General features: G+C 33.9%; 2 protein-coding genes across 2 annotated transcripts in view; one reads left to right on the forward strand and one right to left on the reverse strand.

Annotated features, from left to right (window-relative positions):
* The first annotated feature begins 2,139 nt into the window (after window positions 1-2,139).
* Window positions 2,140-17,888, forward strand: part of LOC133202866 (uncharacterized) — a 33,641-nt gene continuing 17,892 nt past the window's right edge. The window contains exons 1-6 of the mRNA XM_061338739.1: window positions 2,140-2,151; window positions 2,476-3,165; window positions 3,295-3,366; window positions 3,607-3,663; window positions 4,432-4,506; window positions 4,732-4,857. Of these exons, the coding sequence (XP_061194723.1) occupies window positions 2,140-2,151; window positions 2,476-3,165; window positions 3,295-3,366; window positions 3,607-3,663; window positions 4,432-4,506; window positions 4,732-4,857 (1,032 nt within the window). The remainder of the gene's footprint in view (window positions 2,152-2,475; window positions 3,166-3,294; window positions 3,367-3,606; window positions 3,664-4,431; window positions 4,507-4,731; window positions 4,858-17,888) is intronic.
* LOC133202571 (uncharacterized) lies at window positions 7,765-17,174 on the reverse strand. The gene is made up of 6 exons (XM_061338407.1): window positions 17,016-17,174; window positions 16,537-16,809; window positions 16,102-16,353; window positions 11,419-11,652; window positions 9,388-9,755; window positions 7,765-8,656 (listed from the first exon to the last, which is right to left on the reverse strand). Exons 1-6 carry the CDS (start codon window positions 17,167-17,169, stop codon window positions 7,835-7,837), a joined length of 2,103 nt encoding a protein of 700 aa, XP_061194391.1. The 5' UTR covers window positions 17,170-17,174; the 3' UTR covers window positions 7,765-7,834.

Raw genomic sequence — 17,888 nt, forward strand, 5'->3', positions numbered from 1 at the left:
TTATTTGACTAAGATGCATTCTACAATTTAAAACCCACCAGTTCAGCTGAGAAAAATCCGGAAAAATATTTCGGAAAAAGACATTATTTTTATTTTCATGATTGGTGAAAATTAGGGTCGGCGGAATCGTAAACCAATTGAAAAAAAAACTTTGGCCTAAATAATGTACATGTATACTTTTACACATTAAAGGAAAGATAACTCTTCATAAAGGTATATTTAGTTCTACCTTAGTGAAATGATGTCACAGCAAGTGATGTAAACTTGACATTGTTTTCTTAATATTTCAATATCTCAGAATTTATTTGAGCTCTATGAAATTAAAAAATAAAAACATGCAAAACTTATATTAAACATAGAATTATTTTCTTTTTCTATAATTATTTTTCACAGAAGTACTTTACCAACTTCTTTCATTTTCAATCCTCATATTTCACATCGTCGCAAGCCATGAGTTTTGTGTCCATTCTATTTCCACAAACTGGGTTTGTGGAAGTAGAATGGATACAAAAACCCGTGGCTTGCGACGATGCATATTTCATAAACAGTATGACGTCATCATTCGAAGTATTTTATGGCATATAAACAGATCATAGGTGCTGGGGGACAGCTTCCCCAAAATTAACTCCGGGCCTTTTCCGTTTTCGACTTATTTTCTCATAAATTATCTGTCAATGTCAAATTCCTGATTTTATCTGCCCTATCAATTCGAAAAAATTGGGCCACGAATTTCACAAATTTGGAAGAGGCACTATTGCTCATCATATCTGTGCACTGAGTTTGTCTGCTAAATGTGGGACATTTTTTCCAAAAAAAAAAACAATATTAAAATAGATCTATATATACAAACGAGAAAGATCCTTACTTCATTGTTTTAGCTTATTCCACATGTTGGAGCTCAATTTCTACGTTATAGGGGACGACCATTTGATTCGGAAAAGGGGAGAGGGCTAATTAACAAATTTTGTGAAGTCAGGTTATTTATTTCCATGTCCTTTCAGGACACAATAATTATTTCCAAGATAATCAGAGACAGATTATTTATCTTCCTCATTGGAAAAAAAAACTTGACAAGCAAAAAAAAAAAAAAAAAAAAAAAAAAAAAAAAAAAAAAAATTAAGAGAGAGATTTAGAGGAAAAAAAAAAGAAAGTCGACCTAAACTCAAAAACTCTAAGATACTAAGATTATGACTATCATTTTTACGTGAAGAATAAAATAAATATAAATGTGTATTGCAAAGCAATGTTTAGCTGTAAAGATACATTATAGTTTTGCTAAGACATGGCCCCGGGTTTGGGCTACAATATGGGTCAATATTTTTCATTGAAGTAAAGAAGAATTTTATGAGATGCAACACAGACCAGTTTTAAGCGTTGTGGCCCACTGTTGCAGTCTGATTAAAATCAAACTTTCCACTAGCTCCTTTATTTTGATAAAGGATCAGACTGCCCAATGTTGTGGATATCTTATTCATTTTTAAGATTTATTTATATTTCACTTAATATAAACGCCCCCAATTACCCCCCCCCTTTCACCCGTTGCTCAATATAAATATGGAAATAAAAATCTAAGTATACGTATTATAACTGAATAATACAATAGATGGAACAAAAAAATCAAAATATTATTGCAAAGGCATTTGATTGTAAAAATACATAATTCCGCGAAGGATGATGACATTGCGTACGTTCCAGATGATTGTGACGTCAGAGATCCTGTGTAAACATTTTTTAAAGGGTCGATTCTAACAAACGGGTAAGTCAATATTTTATAAATATTTATTGATCTAACGAATATTTTAGTTCGTATTACCCATCTTACTAAAGAAGATACCTGGATAGCATCTTTCTTTTACAAAATCCTTTGTATTCAAAACTTGCCTCCGTTGACAACAAAAATAAAAATCTTAACGTTACACCATAGTAAATGTTCTGTTTTTAGATAGACAAGAAATTAAATAGAAAAATATAATTTTGAATTTTTAGTAAGGAAGATTATTTTTAAACATTTATTATTATGACGTCACTATACCACTGTGATGCCGTTGCGTCGTGGCAACGTCATATCATAGATACGGCGCCATTTGATTGCGATCGGACGTGCAAAAAATTAAGAAACCAATATTTTGAGATTTCAACATGAAGTTGAAAGTAATACTAACACATTGCAGTGCATACAAAGCAAGAAGGGTAAAGTTCAGCAAATTGCCTTTAAAAAAAAAAAACTTCAAAAGACATAAAATTTCATTAATTTTCTCAGTTCTATTTTTTCCTTTTTCCAAATCTCTAGCATTTTTAAGGGAAGAACTTTATTTCAAAAATACTGAAAAATCAATTTAATTATCTTTATTTGTTACTTATTCAGATTTAGAAAAAAAAAATCAAAGTAATAATTCAGAAATTTTAGGGGAACTGGGGAGGAGGGTGTCGCTTTATTGAATTCAAAAAAATAACACTTTCATAAAATATTCACAGTTTAGCCCTTACCAGAAGAAGGCAAGACCCAGACTACTAAAAAGAACATTCGTGGGTGACCATGATTTTCCACAGTCGGATATCGGACTGGAAAAATTCTGCTCACCTGAGAAAGAAACGACATTTGTCAGCAACAACATAGAAGGGACAGGAGCACTGTATCCTTTGGAGGAAGGCAATAGCAAGACAGACCAGCCTTCTCTTGGTGATGATTTAGCGGCCAAACAGTCGGGTACCTTATTGGGAGGAAACACTGAGGATGACAGTTGTGTTATTATTGGATACTCCCCTGGGAGCGACAAGACAGACCAGTCTTCCCTTGGTGATGATTTCGCGGACAAACTGTCGGGTACCTTAGTGGGCGGAAACAATGATGATGACAGTTGTGTTTTTATTGGATACTCCCCTAGGAGAGACAAGCCATCAGATCTACACAACAAAGATAACGGGAATAGCTCACGTAAGGACAAAGGTTGGAACCCTAAGCTCATCTTCGAATCTGAGAAGAAGGAGACTTCATCAGTCAGTGATGGCGATGCAACATCTGGTATCGCAGACAAGAAGAAACCCTCATGGTGGTCCCCGTGTGGTACTTTGGACTTCCTGTTCACACATTCAGAGGTTGACGAGTCCAACAAAAAATACCGGACGTGGTCAGAACTGGACACCTCAGAGGGCAAAGCTAGTTCAGTAAGTGAATACAGCATATTTCATCTTTATACTCACTGAACAAGAAATCAAGTTTTGATATTAAAAGGCATTTACCTAATATCGTAATAATTTTTTTTGCCTAAGATCCAAGTCATTTTATCATTATAGTTTCCTCCAAGAGAAAGCTATATACCCACTGATCAGGCGTGGTGGTATGCACAGAATGTCATCGCCACTGGTGTAAGTTTTCTTCATCTCAAATCATTTCAACGTAATACTAGTAGACCTTTCCATTTAACACGTTTACACTGCCACTTTTTGATGAATTTGTTAATTTTAAAATTTTAATGATGAGAAATATTACTGGCGTATAATTCTAATAAACCAAAAACTTATATTGTCAGTTATTCATTCAAATGATTCTAAATTGATTACAAATGATTCTGCGCCCACTTACTCTCAACGAAAAATATTTTACAGCGTGACATAATTTACAGACCTCTGGTGGATGAATGGAAGGAACGTATGGATGGATGGGTAAGCATATTTAAAAATAAATTTTACTTATCATCAAAACTATTTATTTTCAGATTCTTTACTACAATTATATAACGTAACAATCTTCCTAATTATTATTTTAAACTTGTTTATGTCCCCACATCGGAGATTCGGAGGCATATAGTTACTTTTAGGCCTGTCCTTCTGTCTGTTTGTCCGCAAAAACTTTAACTTTGGCCACAACTTTTAAATAGTTGGTGCTAGGGCTTTCAGATTCCCCATGTGTATTTCTTGTAGCAAAGTATTTCTTTTGGTACCGACATTTTTACCTCAAGACCTTGACCTTGAACTTTGACCTACTTTTGAAAAACTTTAACCTTGGCCATAATTTCTGAACGGTTGGTGCTAGGACTTTTATATTTCACATGTATATTCCTTGTGACAACATCTGTCTTTGATACCAACATTTTGACCACATGACCCTGGCCTTGGAGTTTGACTTACTTTTGAAAGAGATTAACCTTGACTATAGAATACTGCTGATCAGTTGGTGTTTCATATTCTAAATATGTATTTTATGTGACAAGACCTGTCTTTGAGTACCAACATTTTTGACCTCATGACCTTGACTTTGGAGTTTGACCTATTTAAAAAAACCGGAAGTATCTGGTTTCTCAAACATTTGTTTTGTTAATCTTACATTCGGTAGTGTTTGATCTAAAAGAGTAGACTCTACATTTACAGCATTTAAAAAAGTCTTCTTACACTTATTTCAATTACATGTATTATTTTGTTCTCTTATTCTAGTCACAGCTGATGCGCTTGATCAATGAATCAGAAACACGGAGACTGGTCCCTACAGAAGAATATCCAACTCATGTGGTAGGTCGAAAAATTGTATAGGTATATTTTATTTATTCGCAAATAAAGAAAGAACAACCTTTAATTTTTTTCAAATGCTTAATTAGCAAAAATATTGATTCACCAGCACACCCGCCCCCCCCCCCCCTTCTTCCCTCTTACCCTTTTAAAATTTCTTCGAGTTTATTGACATATATCAATGAGCTTTCTATGTTAAAATTCAAAAAAATTATTTTTTTATTTCAGTGTGAGTGGTTGGCCCGGGTTGATTTCAGACACGAGTGTGTGAGACAAAAGATAGACTACACACGACACAGACCCAAACGTCTGCGTGAAAAACCAGGTTTCTGTGCCAGACACCGGCCTTATGTGGTAGGGACCAATACAATTTACAATCTTTCCAAGAACATTTTAAATATTCAAACAAGACAGAAATTATACTGATGCAGTTAAAAGTTTGATTTTAATCTTCCAGAGAAAAACTCGTAAACACGGAGAAGCTTTAGGCAAAGTAGGTTGCATGGACCTCACCAGAGTGCAGTTTATTGACAACTTCTAATCTGGTATGATAAATTATGGTGCATTTATGCATCAAACGTATTAAATTATATACTTATTCAAACGTATTAAATCATATACTTATTCATAGATTTTATTCAAGACATAGTGTCACATCTTATTTCACATTTTTAATTAAAATAGAGTTTCAATTCTCAATGCATATTGTAATTCAAATAAAAGTCCACATCACGTGACCAACTCATATCTTAAAACTTTAGGAGAAAATGAATGCTTAGAAATACCTTATTCCTTAAATATTAGCTGATAAAGTAATATACTTTTCATATACTTTGTCTCAATTTTCTCAAGGTATATTTTATTTAATTCCAGAATTAAGAGAACACTTCCAAAGATATTGAGATGACATACTTCTACAAAATGGGACAAGTGTAATTCTAAAAATGACATTTGCAATTATATCAGTGCCAAATTAGTAAATGTAAAATCATGCACAATATTTATTTGCTTTATTCTGAAGTACTCTGGAGAACCCTATATTATTTGCTTTATTAAATAAATTAAAATAAACATTATGCATAATTTAATTGCTTTTTATATCACATTCCATTCATGAAATAAATAAAACAAGCATTCTGAGAGTATTGCATTAGCAATACTAGTCCCCTACCGGCAAGTGTAATCTGGTTCCGTTCCCGTTAAGAATTGAAAATGCCATAAGTCCGTCAAAAATTAATGAAGCGGGACGAAATGCAAACTTGATCTATAACTAATCAAGGTAAAGCAACATACCAAAAATCAGCTCAATATCTACAAGCGTTTAGAAGAAAATTGCGGAAAACCCGTAAAAATTGAAAAGGCCGTAATTCCGTCAAAAATCGATGAAGCGGAACGAAATGCAAACTTGATCTGTAACTCATCAAGATACACTCACCTACCAAAAATCAGCTCAATATCTGCAAGCGTTTAGGAAAAAAGTGCGGAAAACCAAGTGGGACAGACTGACAGACAGACAGAGGGACAGACAGACAGACAGACAGACAGACGGACGGACAGACTCAGAGGAAACCTATAGTCCCCTCCGGTTTCACCGGTAGGGGACTAATAAAAGTGATATTTTATTACTTTTCCCTAAAAACATTTGAAATTTGTAAATGAAAACATTTGAAATTTATAAATTTGAGATGTAAATTTTTTTATGTCATATCGACCCATAAGCAAATTTTAAATTGGCAATAATTTTCATTTGTTCAATCTTTTTATATAATTTTTCATTGATATTATTTTTAAAGCAGAGTCATTTTATTTGGTGCAAAGCATATAATCATATAAATTTAATTACTTTATCAGAGAAATTATGTACTTTCAAGAAATTGGTATTTCGTCGATATTCAGCAAAAAAAGGGAGGGGGGGGGGGAGAATTTTTATTTAATCTGTCTCGCGTTTGTATAATATATTGAATACTTCTAAACATGACATTAACACACGAAAAATAACAGTAACAAAACTGCTTCTCTGGGTTCTGTGTTGTGCTGCATAGCATATTCTTACTTTCTTACAACACTTCTGGTTGTAAGTCGCAAATCGTAAATAGGGTTCTGTGTGTGCTGAAAACGAACTTTTTCCCATTGAAACAAAACTTCCACCGATTTGCACTTTCGATTACTTTGCGGGTAAACAGTGTTCAAAAGAAAAACAAAAGTGTGTTACTAGTATTTAGAGATCCAATTTCTTACAGATACGCAATCTAGCACTTGTATGCATTGCTATTTGTGCTATTAAACAATCTGTCAGAAGAATTTCCATGGGTACCAATTGCGCCCCTTAATTTGCAGACCTATTTTTGTATTCATATGAAGCAGAATTTATTCAAAAACTTCTACGTGAAAAGAAAAAATCTCTTGTTGTAGCCTTCAATTCAACATTTAGATATATCGACGACATTTTATCAATTAACAATGTTCATTTTCACTCCTACGTTGATTCGATATGTCCATTTGAACTCGAAATAAAAGATATCACAGAGTCTGACACATCTGTTTCATATTTGGATATTTTATTAGAAAAAGACCTAAAAAGTAACCTAACAACAAAACTTTATGATAAATTTGATGACTTCAAGGTCAACTTTTCTATTAACTTCCCGTATTTATGTAGCAATATACCATTCACCTGCATATGGAGTCTCTCAGTCGATTCGATACGCAAGAACATGCTCTCCGTACGGACAAGTTCTAAAATGAGGCAGGCTTTGGACAAATAAGTTGATATAAAAAGGATATCAACAGTCTCTTTTAAAGTTATCATTTTGCAAATTCTGTGGTCGACACAATGCCCTTGTCAACAATTAAATCTATCATTAAGTGGAATGTTAACTGAGTTTTTCATACTGATTGTTAAGGCCATTATTTTCACACCGAACTGTCTACGGGGGTTTCCATTTGTTCGTTCATGAGCACATGTCGGGTGTGACCGGTCGACAGGAGATGCTTACTCCTCAAAGGCACCTGATCCCATCTCTGATGTTTTTAGAGGTCCTTGTTTGCTCTGCTCCCAGTTTGTATTATTTCAATGACTTTTTGAGCTTGATTGCTGTTCGTTATCTTCATATTTCATTCAAGAATTACTTCTATTTTTTTAGAATTTGAATTTGCTAGGATTCATTTCCCAGTAGTAATGAAGATAAAGAACATAAATATATTTATGTATACAAAATAATATTGCATAAACAATATTCAGTTAAACTCAACCCATTATATCTCTTGATCTATACAAAGTTTAACTCTCATTCAAGTCCACAACAAAAACTAGATAGATGGTTTTCTATAATCATGGGCTCGATCCATGCGCCTCTATTTGGAGAAAACCAAATTCCTTAGATATCTCCTCCTTGCAAAGTAAACCTTTCGTGAAAACTGGCAAAGGATATATTGCTCCAGCTGGAATTGGACTTATTGAAATATCCCCGTTTTCCTTCATATATTTCATTATATCGGATGGTAAAAAGGATGAAATTGAAATCTGAAGTTCTTCCAGGATTCTATGCATGTCAGAAACATAGGCACTGAGTGTCTCTTCTTGAGTAGATAGTCCATCTATTGCAGATACCTCAAAATTCCCCAACACTTGCAAATTTTTAGACAAAACTTCATCAACAAGACTCTTAAGATTTTTTGCCTGCTCTTGCATGGATTCTCGAATATTCTTCAAATGCTTTTTCATGTCAACAATGGTGCTTTTTGTATCCTCTAAAAGATCCTTTGATTTTGGGAGAATGTCGTCGCGAATTCTGCAAATATCTTTCAAACGCAAAGTTTTGTGTTTGGTGAAAACTTTCTCCAAATCCAAAAAATGGTGTCCTTTGTGAATTTCCGTGGTAGTACAAAGAGAACATACCACCTTCTGGCAGTCATTGCAGCAAAGGTCTATGAGTTTTGTTGGATGAAGCTTGCAATTTTCTTTCCAAAACATCATTTTTCGGTCGGAATATAGAGTAATTTCATGGTTTTGATTGTCAGGATCTAATAAATGTTTGGCTTTGCATTTTTCGCACATCCGCTGGTGGCAATTATTGCAGTAGAATTCAGAGTAGCTACCACAAGTAGGACATTCAACAAAGTGTTGAAATGACTTTAAATATGTTCCATAGTTCTCTAGAGAGTGATAAAATTTATTTATACATGTATAAGGTTGCCATGATGAAAATAAAACAGTAAACAAATACTGAAATACTTAATACATGTAGTATTAAATTTGACAATGTATGCAGAATTGAAATTGCGTTACAAAATTAAAATTTTTCCCATAATACATAGTACACTGAAGTTAAAAAGAAATCAACATATACCTTCAAAGGCCTGAAGCTCACCACCATCTTTTACAGAAGATTGAGTGGTTTTGGAACTAGAATCGGTTTTCTTGATGTCTTGAAGATAATCTTGACCTCCTTTATCTTGTACCAATGGTGTGGGGATACTTTTCATGATGAGTTCCATTGAAAATTTTGCTCGGGAAATCCCGTTTTCAGTTCCTTTGATGACTATTCCATCTTTCCCAATTTTCACATTTACATGTTCAGATGCAAGGTCGTCTTCAATACACTTAATGGCTTCGATGCAATGCATACTGAGATACTTCATCACGCCGAGATCTAGCTTCAAGGTAATTTCTTTGCTACGTACGTCTTTTTCAACCTTTTGGATAATATCACTTATCTGTTCTGAAACTCCTTGTGATGCCTGTTTGTGACCTACCACGTAAATTTCATGATTACTTTTCTCTAGGACAACAGTGACAGCATCAGGATTACTTACTACCAGAGACTTCAGCTCAGTGAACACTAAAGGGAATGCTTCCTGTAAAGTGGAATGTTTGATGACGACCAGAAGATCCAAAAATTTATTCAAATCCTCCTTCACTTTGGTTCCCCAAGTTCTGACCAGTTTTCTGCAATCTTTGGTTTCAGCAGTCAAGGTGCATTCTACAGTCAGAGAAACAGCTTTAGACTGTTTTGGCCAGACAGGTTTTCCATACACAGCCTCCAGCTGCTTTTCCATGACCTGCTGATCTGGAGGAGATTTGATAAGGAACTTTAACTTATTAACATCCAGATCTGTAAATTCCAGTGGTCCAGGAAGTCGGAATGGCACCTCCCAGTCATTTTCTACTTGTCCAAGGCATTCATAATAAATCTTAACATCAAGATCCTGACGATCAACTCTGTGTTGTCTTTTACTTACAACATCCGCAACTTAAAAAGAAAAGACAATTCATGCCAAATAACTAAAGCCTACAAATTTTGGAAATACTAGTATTAAAGGGATTCTGTATTTTTTTTTAATGATCACTTTTTATTTTCATACACCAAAATATTTAGGGGAAAGCATATACAGATCCTGTTTTTAAATCAAAAGAAGCTTAACATTTTGAAAATTAAAACATATTATAGCCATGAAATATTATACAGTTATGGAATGGGTATGAGGGAAATATCAAATTTATGGTTCCCCAAGGGAGGAAACTATTCGCCGCCGAGGGAAATAGTTTCCTGCCGAGAGTACCTATTCCATAACTGTTTTATTATACCGAAACAATATCATGGGAGATTATTAAACTAGAGACTCAGACATTTTTAAAACAATATAGAGGCATTTAATTAATCACAAATGCATGTGATTAAAAATACTGTAAGATTATAACTAATGCATCAATACCGAGAAAAATAAAATTATTAAAAAGTATAAGATACTTTTACTGACACTTCGAAGGATTATCGTTGTCTTCATTTTGCTTTATTTACATTTGCAAATATTTTTCTTAGATGAACCTATAGAAGAGAAAATATGTTCAATTCTGTATGAACTTATTAGAGGGTCAGAGGTCATGGCGTGACCGAATCACACAGCGAGACGATATCTTGTCTACATATTTCTGTCACCGTGACACTGCTTTCGGAACTTCTGAACCGTCAAAGCGATGAAAAAGATAAAATTATTGAAACATATATTTTTTTTTTCGTTCAACAAATGATCGTTAGATCTTTCTTCGGTGTGAAGAATGTTTCTAATTAGCCTAAAATCACGCTTACCTTTTTAACCCGAAATTCCTTTGAAGGTATGTAAACTGAAGACGATAGCACCGCTTTTGACTTTATATATAAAGAACTCGTACAATAATAGTAAGATAATTCCCAGTAGCGATCATTGTTTTTTCATTATGAACAGATATTTCCTGAACTGGACTGCTAAACATCAATGTATTCAAATGTTGGAGCGAGGCGAACTCTCAAGACCAAACAAATTCTAGGTCATTGCGCGTCACAACATAGCAATACGGCGGGCCGTTCGTGTAATAAATGCAGTTCTATTCAGAATATTCGTCTCAAATGTAAATAAAAGTAATAAACAACAATGTTAAAAAGTTCACTGGGAAATGAACTTGGTTGGTACGTGATCAAATCTTCTGAGAAGCCCTTCGGGCTTCACAGGATTTGATCACGTGACCAACCAAGTTCATTTCCCAGAGAACTTTTTAACATTGTTGTTTATTTCTGAAAGAATTCCAGTATGATTTTGACATCGCATGTCGAAATGTTTTGACGTCATAGTTACATTGCTATTAACATTACGTCACAGACTCGGTATTCCTTGAACGCTCCGCCCACTGTTCATTTTAATTGGTAAAAATTATCAATAAATATTCATGAGGAATTAGTCCCGAGTAGTGCTCAGATGAGTAAAGTAGTATCTTCTCAGGGAAATAGGCAATTTTATGGTATTAATTTTATATAGAGTAATAACAGTAGAGGTGTAACAATGAGCTTTACCTATTGTTTCCATTGAAATATGAATGTGATCTTTAAAAGATACCAAAGATTTATACATTCAATAAAATCATATTTAAGTATAAATTACCTTCTGGTTCCTCAAAGTAGACCAGACAAAATTCATCAAATAGTTTGATATCCAAAACCCCAGCTGTGACTCCACTAATTCTTTCATTATCAAAGTAAAACTCTAGGGTGTCTCGAGATGTCTTCTTCGAGACGTTCCGAAGAATGACACAGTTTGTGATGGGAACTCGAGATACTTCCAGATAGGACTTTTCTAAACTCCTTTTTTTACAAGCCATCTGTAATTTCTCAAAATCTGTGAACACAGAAAAAATGCAAAATCCAGAAGAAAATTAACCAATATTTCAAAAAATGAATACGGTACCCTACATGCTTAGTCTGTCCCACACTGTCGCTTCCATCAAGTTTTAAATGATATCAAATAAAGTTGTACTTGCTTTCATCATAAAAGCTGAGACATTAGAATTTCATCATTTCTAAACCAGTTTTAGCCAAGTTGCAGGCACGGATCAAGGATTTTTTTTCCCCGTGGGTGGGTTTAACAAACGTCAGACTCGGAATATTTTGACAAGCAACAAGAAGATTGATTGATTGATTGTTGTTTAACGTCCCTCTCGAGAATTTTTCACTCATATGGAGACGCCACCACTTGCCGGTGGAGGGCTACAAATTTTAACCTATTACCAGCACTCAGGGCCATTGAGCAGTGAAGGATCTTTTTCGTGCCAGCATCTACTGCGAGACGGGACCTCGGTTTATACGGTCTTATCCGAAGGACCGGTCTCCACGTCCCGCAGTGGGATTCGTAAGGAGACAAGCAATAACAAAAGAAGCGTGAACAACCTTTGTATAAAATCTGAAAAATCTACTTTGTGGGGGTTGGGGATAGAAGAAAACACTAGTTTTCTTCTTCAGAAACAGCCGTCACGCTCGCTTCGTGATCGGAAGGACGTGTTGTTCGAATCACGGCCGCAACTGACCCAAGTCGATATAAAAAATTGATAGCAACTGTTCCTTCGCCAAGCGCTCGGCATGAGAGGCCATTTTTTCGTTACATTTACATGTAGTTTAATGTAGAAATTTAATATCTCTGAACACCCCCGAGGGGATGGGGGGGGGGCACGGACCATGCACCCGAATCCCTCTAGATCCTCGCATTGATTAGATACAATGCAGTATTATCCTTGTTACATTTAACAGTTCAAATTTATAAAATGATTGGATGTTAAGATTGAATTTTAATACATTAGTTCAAATTTCCAAATCAATTAGGTTTTGAAATTTTGGATATCTGAAGTAAAATTCTGAAAACTCAAAGTATACAAAGTACATGTTTTGGTTATTCAAATTTTGAGTGTTTAAATCAGAAGTTTAAACTTCTAAAACGTTTTGAATGTTGATATTTAAAAGAAGTGTGCAGTAAATCTGCAATTATCAAAAGACGAAAAAGGAACTAAATTTTCTGAACAATAGATAGGTTAAAAACTCAAAAGTATAAATACAAAAATCGTTTTCTGAAATTTTAATTTTTAAATCTAAAAATATTTAAAAAAAAAAAAAAAAGTGTTTGAAAGTTGGATATTTTTTATCTTTGAGCTTAAGTACTATATTTCAAAATGCAAACTTCAAAATACAAAATCAGTCTGAATTTTTTTTTTAATTTAGAAATTTGAACTAATATATTAAAATTCTTAACCTAAAAATCATTTTAGAAATTTGTTTTGTTAAATGTTACACGGACTCAGTATGACACATTTTTTTCTACGGAAAGATGGGCGAACAATGCTTGCAAAATGCCAATAGCTCCAAATAAATAAAATCAAACTCAAATATTGGAACTAATTGTAGTATTTAGAGCAAACTTCTAATTATTGAAAGGTATGAAATAACAAACAAACAAAACTTTTCTGCGGTAATATTTTTTCCGCAAAAATGATTTCTTTTGATTTGAATGCAGGCGATAAAAATCCTGGCTATCGGTTTCTTTTCTTAGAGACTGTCATGCTAACAACTACCTCACAAAACTCATAATAAGTAGCCGCATTTAAATTCTGTTTATAATATGACACTTAGTCCTTCTCTGATGCCAGGCACCTCTACCAAGGGTCATGGATTTCACAAATTTGGTTGAAGACTAATTGCTCATTATACCCATGCAAATAGTTTGCTTGCTTTTTCCAAGAGGAGAGAAAAATATTTTCAAAATTGACATGAATTTTTAATACATGGCAAGCAAAGTCCCAATCTGAATCTGCCTTTATCCTGGATTTCCACAAGACTAGTGAGTGAAAAGAGAGTCTCAATGCCTTCATTGACCCTTTAAACAGTTAAAGCGACAGTACGGCTGCAAAATGTGTGCTTTTTCATCCAAATTTACCCAATATGTCATTAAGAAATAAGGTATAAAGTTGATGTAAGCAGTTTGAGAAACAGAAATATTCTCTACTCAAACAAAATTAACGTAATTAGAATCTGCCGGAAAATCAAGGGTCGTACGAACTGGAGCAATCTTAGATCTGTTTACTTGTACCACGTGAATTCTAAAACGGCACGTGCCTACACTGTAGAGTTTACAGTTATAATGAATATTACGTTTAAGCAACTTTCAAAAACACAAATTATCATAACTTTCCGATAAAAATAATCTAAAATAATAATCGTAAAGATTTTAGTCTGCATTCGGGCGAATTTAACAGAATTAAAAGTACAAATGTTTACGTTTTGTGTATTGGGGTCCGAGAAAGGAAAAACCAACTAATCATTCGTTATCGCGGCAAATGTCAAACAAAATATTTTTCTGCACAGTTAAAAAAAATTAGCATTTCAAATGGCAACGATGTTTATAAGTCAAAGATGTATTTTTTATGTTGAGTTTACACTATTTTTTTTCTTTGAAAGCGACGGAAAAATGAGAAATGATAACAAGTATCAACAAACCTGTCGAATAGAACCTTCGAGAGCCCTGCGTGATTGTCGCCGAGTTCCCGTTTCTTCCTTATCCAGCTATTTTATTAATCCCCAAACTAAATTTTAGTCAGGAAAGTTGCTTTTTCAAGTTCTTTTTTCAGTTTCTTTTTCTTTTTGGTCGACTTTGTCAATGTAGCAGGCCTACCGGGATTACCTCTCTAACCATGCTATTTTGTTTATGAAAACTACGCATGCGTGCATAGCATGGAATGTGGAACCCCGAACACGTTGCGATGTATATATTTACGTCCCATAAATAACTATTAATTTTAATGAAATTATCCAAATTATTTAATTGTAAAAGTTGTAATTTTCTGAAAGTTTATACATTTATGAGTAGTAAAAAAATTCCAAATCTTGTCGGAAAATTTTATCTAGTCAGTTTTTTGATGAGATGCGCCGTACTGTTACTTTAAATATTCGTGCAATGCCTGCATGCATTGGCCAATGATGAACTAATTCCCTTGACAGATTGTCATGAAATTCTTGCATTGGCTTTACTATAAAAAGATTTTAATTTTTTTTTTTTTTAGACATTGGTGATTCTTAGCGGGAATTTACAAAGAATATTTCAGTTTCGTAATAATCGTCACTGCATTGCAAGTTTATTTATTTCCAAGTGTTCAAATTGGTTTTTGTATTCCTTTAACGCTAAATTGCATTAGTCTATTACATTTTGAACAATTTCAATTGCATACGTGATTAAGATTAAATTCAAATCAGAATGAGAAGAAAATTGCAAAAAATTGAATGATCACATAGTCAATATTTCCGTAAAGACTTTTATCACAAGAATTTGGAAATGGCCAATTTAAATCATAAAATGTATTTCGGGATACTTTTGTAATCATAAACAACTTCCTTCATAAATTCGTTAAATTACATTCACTCTGGTAGTAGAAGCCAAGATTTCTTTCCACATTACCTAAAACATTGATCTTAAAAAAAAAAATAATTAAGACAAATAAAACTTAGTTGAGACTCCATTAAGTAGAGTGTTGACTTCTCTTAATACGCATGTAAACAGTTGTCTGCGTCATGTGCAGGAATATACATGTAGAAAATACTGTTAAATATTGCATAAATAAAGATGGCTTTGATTCAGTCTTTCAAATATCTATTAATATAAAATAACGCATTTCCATTTTTGGATACAACGCCTTTTCAAACAGGCCGGTAGAACGAGTGCAAGTGGGGGGTGGAGTGGGGGGCTCCCTCACCCCACTTTTTGAAGGAATAGTCTTGCTATAGTTTAAATATAAAAATTCATTTATTGCATGGCTGCTTGGTCCCTGAACATTTTGTTGCAGTATGTTTAAACTCTAGCGAATCATTGCATTTAAAAAAGTTTTACCGAAAATTTGTAAAAAAAAAAAAAAAAAAAAAAAAAAAATCCCTCTCAAGTTTAGGCACTTTAGTAGTATTTTTTTCGGGGGGGGGGGGGGGGTTCTTGTTTTTTGTTTGCTTGTCAATTTTTTGGGAGGTTGCTCCCTCCCCCCTTTCAAAAGCACGGGCCTGTCAAAGGCATAATAATGGCTCTTCAAAAGGCATTATAACGCCTTTTAAATTTTTTTCTTCATAGATTGACCCTAATAGGTTTTCGTATAAAAGTCCAAGTATTTAGCATTTTGTCTTTTGAGGTACAATGCAAATAGTGATGACGTTTGTATCGTGAGACAGACTGTTAAAAAAATCCATTTCAATCACAAAACTTCCCCAGCCTAAGTCATGCATGAAACATACTTTGTATTCTTGGTTACATTGTTACGACTCTAACCTAAATCTTCATCAAATGTCACTATGGCCGTTCTCATCAACTCCCCATACTCTATTCTTGTAAGTGTTAAACTGAATTCTTCTGTTAGAAAGCTTTCCAGTTTATACTTATCAGTGTCCTCACTGATGTTTTTAATGAAGACTTTGTTTGGGTACATTGGCACTGGCTTTGAAGGAGGGGGTGGAACATGTCGGCACACCTGAACTTCTCTTCCTTCAATCTGTTGTCTCTTACGCAGTACATTCTCAATGACTAAAAGATTATATATATTGAACTTGTGAATTGCACATAATATTAACACATGCTTGAGTAGAAAAGTGACAGAATTATTTATTAGAAAAAGATAAAGGATGTATTCTTACCTTAGATTAAAAAATACGGACGGGTGAAAATTATTAGGAATTTTTAATTAAATAAAAAAAAATAAAAACTAACCACTTCCATCCTCAAACACTATGTAAAACACGCCGTCCTTTGCATCAATGCTTTTTATATCTCCTCCTCCAGAGCGACGAGTGTTCTCAAAGTACATTTCCACTGTGTCCATGGTTGTTCTTGATGATACACCCCGAACTTCTAAAATATTCTCAGATTCCATTACTTCTTCCTTATCAGCACTGTCAACTTCTAAATTTGATTGAAATTCTTCTACTCCAATTTGAACTCCAGAAAATAATATGGGAATTTTTGCCAAAACCCTCTTTACAGCTTTAATTATAAGAAGAGAAGGTTTTTTTAATTGCTTTATAGATTTTTCTCAAATTTAACTTATCAATTTCTTCATTATAATCAATGAAACGTCATGATTCAGTGGAATCAATTAATTTTTATTTCATTAAATAAACTCTTAGGTAAGTCTGATACTGCAATATATTCCAGGATTAAGTTAAAAATAAAATCTTTTAAATGTTTACCTTTAGGATCTTCAAAAGTGATAACAGCTGACTGTGTATCTAGGTCATACTCAATGTCAGTTATTGAATCACCCCCACTTTTCCTGCGATTCTCAAAGAAAAACAGCAAAGAATCCTCTGATGTACCAGGTGGAATACCTGTAACTTTAATCATAGCTACCTCTGGGGAAAAAAAGTACAGCACAATACTAGGCTACCAATCTAAAGCACATTAAAGCATAGTTAGAACTAAAGCAAAAGCAACGAGTAGGTCTAGACAGGAAGTAGTGATGTTGGGTCAATTCAGGTCAGCAGGTCATAAGCAATAGTATGAGGTATGAACTTCCAATGTTCAACCAGCAGGTAGACAATAAACAAATTTACAATTTCTTTGTCGGTGACTTGAATTTGTCCAAATGACCTTTCGTCAAGGCCATGACATACTCTGTGGTTACAAGCCAAGTCGATATACCGATACTGAACTAACGGAATAATCGGAACATCACATTCAAATACTTTTTCGTCAAGTCGAGAACAACATTAGCCTTTTCTGTCAAGTCAAGAAAATATTATAAGAAAAGAATGTTTATTAATACAAATTTAATTTAACAGTATCCAAGATTCATGAGCAAAAGTCGGTATACTGATCGTTTTTCATTAATGGAACAATCGGAAAATCAAAAGGCGTTTTCCGTGAGGTTGAGAACATCACTCGGCCTTTTCCACCAAGTGGAGGAAAACCAAGGTTTTACCTAAGTCTTTGCTTGACAAAAGAGGCCGAGAGATTTCCGATTGTCAACAGAATGCATTCAAATTTTAGTTTACGTGGTTAATGTCATTTATACATTTAAAAGAAACTATAATAAGGCTATGAACATGTTTATAAATGTTAGT

This window comes from Saccostrea echinata, unplaced genomic scaffold, assembly GCF_033153115.1.
Source record: "Saccostrea echinata isolate AGI-Se365-2 ecotype Australia unplaced genomic scaffold, CSIRO_AGI_Sech_v1 ptg000047l, whole genome shotgun sequence".
NCBI classification, from domain to species: domain Eukaryota; kingdom Metazoa; phylum Mollusca; class Bivalvia; order Ostreida; family Ostreidae; genus Saccostrea; species Saccostrea echinata.